General features: G+C 40.3%; 1 protein-coding gene across 1 annotated transcript; it reads right to left on the bottom strand.

The window, feature by feature from the left end:
- Positions 1-516: 516 nt before the first annotated feature.
- Positions 517-9,345, bottom strand: LOC145414221 (uncharacterized). Its single transcript, XM_080283798.1, has 5 exons — positions 9,334-9,345; positions 8,202-8,809; positions 6,641-6,692; positions 4,171-4,750; positions 517-788 (listed from the first exon to the last, which is right to left on the bottom strand). Exons 1-5 carry the CDS (start codon positions 9,343-9,345, stop codon positions 517-519), a joined length of 1,524 nt encoding a protein of 507 aa, XP_080139924.1.
- Between the last annotated feature and the right edge of the window lie 256 nt (positions 9,346-9,601).

Genomic DNA, 9,601 nt, shown 5'->3' with positions numbered 1-9,601 from the left:
CGCAGTTACTCATAGTCCTATGGTAAACTTACGTTTTAGCTTTACAGGCAGGTAGTAGCTGCCTTAGGACTCATACCACAGGGAACACTTTTCATTTATCAGCCACGGTATGTGTTTCCAATACATCAGAGAACAATCACAATGTTCCTTTCAATGTATTACGAAAAATATACGTTGAACCCAGTCTACGAAACAAAATATACTTCGGCCGTACTTCAGAAATTTGTGTTTTTTATATTTTGTCTTATTCAGCCTCGAGCTTATACAATTGAAAATGTAACATCTATAGAAGCAGGCCGGGAAACATCTGGGTAAATTAATAATGCTACAAGTCAAATTTTCGAGTTTATCCTAACTTCATAGTCTCCAGTCACTTTTGCATACAGTTATGATAAATATATGTTTTTAGGAAGTAATCATAGGCATTCCATAACATTTCGAGAGTATTTATTTATGATTGTATACATCGACGTTTCTAGTTTCTGACCCATCGGTGACGGACGACTGGACAAGAGCTCACCCATGGTAGCCATAGCCATAGCCTCCATAGCCACCAAAACCTCCGAAACGGTGGCCTCCATAGCCACGAAGAAAGCCAGGCTCAGGCTCGGGTTCAGCACTCCTCTTCCAGCGTCCATATCCACCGTATCCGCCACCATACCCAACCCCGTATCTGCCACCATAGCCGCCGTAGGACAGGAAGCCAGGCTTGGGTTCGGGTTCAGGCTCGGCACTCCTCTTATAGCGTCGGTAGCCACCATAGCCTCCGTAGCCTCCACGAAAGCCTCCTCTGTGGAATCCAATACCTCTATGGCCGCCATGGAGGAAGCCAGGCTCTGGCTCCGGCTCGGCACTCACGGCCACAAGGCAGAGGGCCGCCAGGGCAACGACAGTCTAAGAGGAGGCAGTGTATGTAACTATGCACCAATTAAATAATAACGATGACAGGCAATGTTAATATCTGTGATTCAAAATATAAATGAAACAAATAACTAAATAAATGAACAGACGAGAGATCAATATAACTTTCCTCGTCATTTCTCTCACTTTTCGTGAAATGAGATAATTCGTTGTCTCACATGATCCAAATTACATCCTTGCTTTATATAGCGTAAAGAAAACAAAGGCAACACTTCTGATATTATTGTTAAATTTCGTACCATGAATAGCCACAGTTAATAACAAACTCATGATCTCTTTCAAGGCACTGTCACCCTCGTCACATGAATGATGGATATTGTATTTTATTACTGCTCCATCCAGACTAGTTTAGCTTAGTTGGGATTTATGGAAGCATTATATATAGCTTTCAGTAACACCTGCACGATAGAAATCCCACCTAAGATGAGGAAATTCATCTGCATGTTGTAGAAATTAAGCACTGCATTCCGTGGGTTAAACTGTGACTCACCAGGGTCTTCATGTCGACCAGTGTTGTGCTGTGTCCCGTGTGATGGTGCTCCACGCCTCCTGTCTCCTGATATATCCACAAGATGCTGTTAATGCACGCTACGAACGAACGTCTCGCTCAAGGACCCCACTTTTTTGGCCCTGTACGCTTTCCACAAAACTTTGTCAGGCAGCGGGAAGGAGCCGTAGTGGCAACATTGTTGTGATGGTACTGGAACTGAGATGATAATTATTGCTACAGTTAATGTGCTTTTGCAGGCTTTGTTGCAGATGATATTTTGATTGGTTCTATTGTTGATACTGTTAAATTTAGGCTGCGTGGAAGATACTGTTTGATTTCGGGTGTCTTAGTGCTACACACACACACACACACACACAGGGTGTACTCTATACTTCTCGATATAGCTGTGCTATTTTCTGTTATTCAGGTATGTGTTAAACGAAATATGAATTTTTTCAAGATTCACCAGTAATTGTTTATATTATACTGCTTCTCGAAATTCATCGAATTGTTAGATTATATTCAAAGTGTGATTAATAATATCGGGAGAGGCAGTTGCTTGGATACAATATACGTTACCACATGAAAATATAAATAAATGTAGAATAGGATGGTTCTATACTAAACAATCGAAGGTGAATATCATTGTGAATTTTCATACAGGGTTAACAGTGACAGCTGTCCCTTGATCTCCTCCATGGTGCTTGACGCATTTCATTGCTCATCTTGGTTACAAGTGCAAAGAGAATTTACCGGGAAACGAAAGAAGTAGAGATAATGAAGAGAAGGCATATCAGTCCTTGTAGAAGAAAATATTATGGAAATGATATTAGAATAAGCAGTTATAGAACTCTGTATTACCTGTTAGCTTACATGCTACATAAATTGAAACCTGTTTATATAAGTTATTCTCTCTCTCTCTCTCTCTCTCTCTCTCTCTCTCTCTCTCTCTCTCTGAAACTAAACATGTTTCGTTTTTTTTTCATTTGACAGTGATAGTCTTACTTAAATCAAGTCAGTTTTTCATAGCAAGTAACAGTTTAAAAGAATATATTTGAAAAACTCCACTAACTTCTTTATCTTATAAACCATTTAGTCTGTAACAGGCAGAGGTTTCCAGTGGTAAATTAGACTCTTGTATAACCCAAATGATGTTAATATATATATGTTTGGGACACGTCGGAGAATAAGTCCAGTGTCATTTTTGCCTTCACTAGACTCGAGGTTCTGTTACTTTTAACTTGAACCAACCCACATTATGGATAAGAAACAACATCTGCAACCCATAACGTCTGACATGATTAACACTAACATCAGATATACATAGGCACATTAATGGAGATAATGATGAAGTGTATTTGAAATAATAAGAAAGTCTTACCATAAACTAATGATAATTTTTCCCGGTCCTTTATATATGTGTCGCTAATAGGCCACCTTATTCATAATCCCGTGAGGAAACCATTTTTTACGTTCTCGCACAACTTTGCAAAAATATATACGTCAGTGCATTACTTAATGCATGCAGGCATATGTAAGTTGTTTTCACACACACACACACACACACACACACACACACACACACACACACACACACACACACACACACACACACACATATAAATAGATAGATATTTTCTGACCACAGGTTAAATTTATATAACGAAATATAAATAGGATATTATGTATCAACTCTGGACTTCTCGACACTGAATGAAAGGACAAAACTTCTTACACATCAGTAGTCCACCAAATACACTATCTTATAACAAATATCTTTTTTAAGGGCAGTAGATGAAACTGAACTACTGAGTCAAAATATTAAGTTAGTAAAACATTTTCCAAAGCAATGATATATACATAAATACATACACACATAAACATACATACATACACATATACATATACTGTACACACACATATACATATACATATATATGTCCACACACATACACACATTCATACAAACATACACACATACACACATATACTGTACACAAATATCAACCCAAGAGAACAAATACAGGCTTGGCATCAGTTATCGGTCACTGAACATAAGATTCACTGACAACTCGAATTAAACTCTACATGTTATTTAAAACACACATTATTTACAACACACACACACACACACACACACACACACACACACACACACACACACACACACACACACACACACACACACACACACACACACACACACTTATCGCAGTTACTCATAGTCCCATCGTAAACTTACGTTTCAGCTTTACAGGCAGGTAGTAGATACAGTAGGACTCATGCTACAGGTAACAATTTTCATTTTTTAGGCACGGTTTTCGTTTTCAAAACATCAGAGAACAACCACAATGTTCCTTTTAATGTATTACGGAAAATTTACATTATTCCCAGTATATGAAACAAAATATGCTTCGGCCGTATTCAGAAATTTGTGTTGTTATATTTTTTCATATTCAGCCACGAGTTTGTTAATTTGAAATATAACATCTATAGAAAACGTCCAGGAAACATGTGGAAAAATTAATAATGCAAAGTCTGTTTGAAGTCAAATATTCGATTTTGTCCTGACTTCATAGTTGTCAGTCAAGTTTGCATACAGGTATGATAAATATATGTTTTTTAGGAAGTAATCATAGGCATTCCATAACATTTCGAGAGTATTTATTTTTGTTTGTATAAATCGACGTTTATAGTTTATGACCCATCGGTGACGGACGACTGGACAAGAGCTTACCCATGGTAGCCATAGCCGTAGCCTCCGTAGCCACCAAAGCCTCCGAAATGGTGGCCTCCATAGCCACGAAGAAAGCCAGGCTCAGGCTCGGCTTCAGCACTCCTCTTCCAGCGTCCATATCCACCGTAGCCGCCACCATACCCACCACCGTACCCAATACCGTACCCGCCGTAGGACAGGAAGCCGGGCTCGGGTTCGGGTTCGGGCTCGGCACTCCTCTTATAGCGTCCGTAGCCACCATAGCCTCCGTAACCTCCGTATCCACCACCGAAGGACACGAACCTCCTTCTGAAGCCAGGCTCGGGCTCAGGTTCGGGCTCAGCGCTTCTCTTCCAGCGTCCGTAGCCACCATAACCTCCATAGCCGCCGTATCCACCACCGATGGACAGGAAGCTCCTTCTGTATCCTGGTTCGGGCTCGGGTTCGGGTTCAGGCTCGGCGCTCCTCCTCTTGCGTCCGTAGCCACCATAGCCTCCGTAGCCTCCACGAAATCCTCCTCTATGGAAGCCAATACCTCTATGGCCGCCAAGGAGGAAGCCAGGCTCTGGCTCTGGCTCGGCACTCACGGCCACCAGGCAGAGGGCCGCCAGGGCAGCGACAGTCTGAGGAGAGACAGTGTAGTTAACTAAGCACTAATTAGACAATAACGATAACAGGCAATTGGTTAATACGTGTGGTTCAAAATATTCATGAAACAAATCACTAAGTAAATGAACAGACGAGAGATCAGTATACCTATCCTCTTGATTTCCTTCAGTTGTGTTACAATTAGAAAATCATTATTTTGTATTACATGAATCAAAATACAACCGTGCTTTATATCGCGTAATGCAAACAAAGGCAACCCTTCTGATATTAGAGTTAATTTTCATACCATGAATACCCACAGTTAACAACAAACTCATAATCTTCAAGATACTGTCACCCTCGTCACTTGAATGATGGATTCTGTATTTTATTACTGCTGCATCCAGACGACTTTATTTAGCTTAGTTCGGATTTATGGAGACGTTAGATATAGCTTTCAGTAACACTTGCACTACAGAAATCGCACCTAAGATGAGGAAATTCATCTGCATGTTGTAGAAATTAAGCACTGCATTCCGTGGGTTAAACTGTGACTCACCAAGGTCTTCATGTCGACCAGTGTTGTGCTGTGTCCCGTGTGATGGTGCACCACGCCTCCTGTCTCCTTATATATCCACGAGACGCTGGTAACGCACGCTACGAACGAACGTCTCTCTCAAGGACCCCACTTTATTGGCCCTATACGCTTCCCACAAAACTTTGTCAGGCAGCGGGAAGGAACGGTAGTGGTAACATGGTTGTGATGGCACTGGTACTGCAATGATAATTATTGCTACAGTTAATGTGCTGATGCAGGCTGTGTTGCAGATCATATTTTGATCGGCTGTATTGTTGATACTCTTAAAAGTAGGCTGCGTTAAAGATACTGTTTTGATTTCGGCTGTTTTGGTGATACTATTGTGTTGCTGATTTTTTTGCTGATGTAAATTAACACACACACACACACACACACACACACACACACACACACACACACACACACACACACACACACACACACACACACACACACACACACACGCACACACACACACACACACACACAAACTCGAACACACACACACAGGGTGTACTCTATACGTGTCAATTAGGCTGTGCTATTTTCTATTATTCAGGTATGTGTTACACGAAATATGAATTTATTCCGGATTCACTAATAATTGTTTATATTAGTATCCTCCTCGAAATTCATCGAATTATTAGACTCTGTCCACAGTGTGATTAATAATATCGCGAGAGGCAGTTGTTTTGATACAATATACGTTACCACATGAAAATATAAATAAATGTAGAATAGGGAGGTTCTGTGCTAAACAATCGAAGGACAATATCATTGTGAATTTTCATACAGGGTTAACAGTGACAGCTGTCCTTTGATCTCCTAAATGGTGCTTGATGCATTTCATTGCTCATCTTGGTTATAAGTGCAAAGAGAATTTACCTAGAAAGGAAAGAAGTAGAGATAATGAAGAGAAGGGATAAAAGTCCTTGTAGAAGAAAATATTATGGAAATGACATTAGAATAGGCAGTTATAGAAGGCTGTTTTACGTGTTAGCTTACATGCTACATAAATCGAAACCTGTTTATACAAGTTACTCTCTCTCTCTCTCTCTCTCTCTCTGAAATTAAACATGTTTCGTTTTTTCATTTTGACAGTACTAGTCTTACTTAAATCGTTAGTTTTTCATAGCCAGTAACAGTTTAAAAGAATGTATTTGAAAAACTGCACTAACTTCTTTATCTTGTAAACTATTTAGTCTTTAACAGGCAGAGGTTTCCAGTGGTAAATTAGACTCTTGTATAACCCAAATGATGTTAATATATATATGTGTGGGGGAATCGTTGGAGAATAGGTCCAGTGCCATTTTTGCCTTGACTAGACTCGAGGCTCTCTTACATCTACCTTCGACCAACCCACATTATGGATAAGAAATAACATCTGCAACCCATAACGTCTGACGTGATTAACACTAACATTACTTATACATAGGCACATTAATGGAGATAATGATGAAATGTATTTGAAAAAATAAGAAAGTGTTACTATAAACTAATCAAAATTTTTGCCAGTCCTTTATACATGTATCGCTAATTAGGCCACGCCACCTTATTCATAATCCCGTGGGTAAAGCGTTCTTTACGTTCTAGCACAACTTTGCAAAAATATGTACGTAAGTGTATTACTTAATGCATACAGGCATATGTAAGTTGTTTTCACACACACACACACACACACACACACACACACACATAGACAGATAAATAGTTTTTGACCACAGCTTACATTTATATTACAAAACACAAATAGGGTATTATGTAACAACTCTGGACTTCTCGACACGAATGAAACGACAAAACTTCTTACACATCTGTAGTCCACCAAATACAATTTCTTGTAAAAAAAAAATAACTTTTTTAAGAGCAGTAGATGAACCTGGAGTATACAGTCAAAATCTTGAGTTAGTAAAACATATTCCAAAGCAAAAAATATATACATAAATACATACACACATACACACAAACATACATACACATATACACATACAGATACATATACATATGTATATATATATATATATATATATATATATATATATATATATATATATATATATATATATATATATATATATATATATATATATATATATATATATATATATATATATATATATATATATATACATACACATACAAACATACATACAAACATACATACAAACATACACACACATACATATATACATAAATATCAACCCAAGATAACAAATACAGGCTTGGCATCAATTATCGGTCACTGAACAGCAGATCCACTGACAACTCGAATTAAACTTTAAATGTTATTTACAACACACATTATTTACAACACACACACACACACACACACACACACACACACACACACACACACACACACACACACACACACACACATTTATCGCAGTTACTCATAGTCCCATCGTAAACTTACGTTTTAGCTTTACAGGCAGGTAGTAGCTACCGTAGGACTCATGCTACTGGCAACAATTTTCCTTTTTCAGTCACGGTTTGCGTTCTCAAAACATCAGAGAACATCCACAATGTTCCTTTTAATGTATTATGAAAAGTATACGCTATACCCAGTCTATGAAACAAAATATACTTCGGCCATACTTCAGAAATTTGTTGTTGTATGTTGTCATATTCGGGCACGAGCTTATTCAGTTGAAAATATAACATCTATAGAAACCGTCCGGGATACATCTGGGAAAATTAATAATGCAAAGTCTGTTAGAAGTCAAATATTCGATTTGGCCTTACTTCATAGTCGCCAGTCACGTTTGCATACAGTTATAATAAATATATGTTTATAGGAAGTAATCATAGGCATTCCATAACATTTCGAGAGTATTTATTTTTGTCTGTATACATCGACGTTTATAGTTTATGACCCATCGGTGACGGACGACTGGACAAGAGCTCACCCATGGTAGCCATAGCCGTAGCCTCCATAGCCACCAAAGCCTCCGAAACGGTGGCCTCCATAGCCACGAAGAAAGCCAGGCTCAGGCTCAGGTTCAGCACTCCTCTTCCAGCGTCCATATCCACCGTAGCCGCCACCATACCCACCACCGTACCCAATACCGTACCCGCCGTAGGACAGGAAGCCGGGCTCGGGTTCGGGTTCGGGCTCGGCACTCCTCTTATAGCGTCCGTAGCCACCATAGCCTCCGTAACCTCCGTATCCACCACCGAAGGACACGAACCTCCTTCTGAAGCCAGGCTCGGGCTCAGGTTCGGGCTCAGCGCTTCTCTTCCAGCGTCCGTAGCCACCATAACCTCCATAGCCGCCGTATCCACCACCGATGGACAGGAAGCTCCTTCTGTATCCTGGTTCGGGCTCGGGTTCGGGTTCGGGCTCGGCGCTCCTCCTCTTGCGTCCGTAGCCACCATAGCCTCCGTAGCCTCCACGAAAGCCTCCTCTGTGGAAGCCAATACCTCTATGGCCGCCAAGGAGGAAGCCAGGCTCTGGCTCTGGCGCTGGCTCGGCACTCACGGCCACCAGGCAGAGGGCCGCCAGGGCAGCGACAGTCTGAGGAGAGACAGTGTAGTTAACTATGCACTAATTAGACAATAACGATGACAGGCAATTGGTTAATACGTGTGGTTCAAAATACAAATGAAACAAATCACTAAGTAAATGAACAGACAAGAGATCAGTATACCTATCCTCTTGATTTCCTTCAGTTGTGTTGCAATTAGAAAATCATTATTTTGTATTACATGAATCAAAATACAACCGTGCTTTATATCGCGTAATGGAAACAAAGGCAACCCGTCTGATGTTACTGTTAATTTTCATACCATGAATACCCACAGTTAACAACGAACTCATGATCTTCAAGATACTGTCACCCTCGTCACTTGAATGATGGATTCTGTATTTTATTACTGCTGCATCCAGACGACTTTATTTAGCTTAGTTCGGATTTATGGAGACGTTAGATATAGCTTTCAGTAACACTTGCACGACAGAAATCGCACCTAAGATGACGAAATTCATCTGCATGTTGTAGAAATTAAGCACTGCATTCCGTGGGTTAAACTGTGACTCACCAGGGTCTTCATGTCGACCAGTGTTGTGCTGTGTCCCGTGTGATGGTGCTCCACGCCTCCTGTCTCCTTATATATCCACGAGACGCTGGTAACGCACGCTACGAACGAACGTCTCTCTCAAGGACCCCACTTTATTGGCCCTATACGCTTTCCACAAAACTTTGTCAGGCAGCAGGAAGGAGCCGTAGTGGTAACATGGTTGTGATGGCACTGGTACTGCGATGATAATTATTGCTACAGTTAATGTGCTGATGCAGGCTGTGTTGCA

The sequence above is a fragment of the Coenobita brevimanus genome, chromosome 98, assembly GCF_032717465.1.
Source record: "Coenobita brevimanus isolate Jiangsu-jjx chromosome 98, ASM3271746v2, whole genome shotgun sequence".
NCBI classification, from domain to species: domain Eukaryota; kingdom Metazoa; phylum Arthropoda; class Malacostraca; order Decapoda; family Coenobitidae; genus Coenobita; species Coenobita brevimanus.
The sequence above is the reverse complement of the archived record's forward strand: the minus strand, read 5'-3'. Positions and strand labels throughout refer to the sequence as shown.

What these genes read in the sequence shown, in the direction of transcription:
- LOC145414221 (XM_080283798.1), bottom strand. An exon ending in ATAATGTGGGTTGGTCGAAG is followed by an intron (nt 4,751 to 6,640) that starts GTAGATGTAAGA and finishes GTCTCTCCTCAG; the next exon opens with ACTGTCGCTGCCCTGGCGGC. An exon ending in AGGCTTTGGTGGCTACGGAG is followed by an intron (nt 789 to 4,170) that starts GCTACGGCTATG and finishes GATTCCACAGAG; the next exon opens with GAGGCTTTCGTGGAGGCTAC.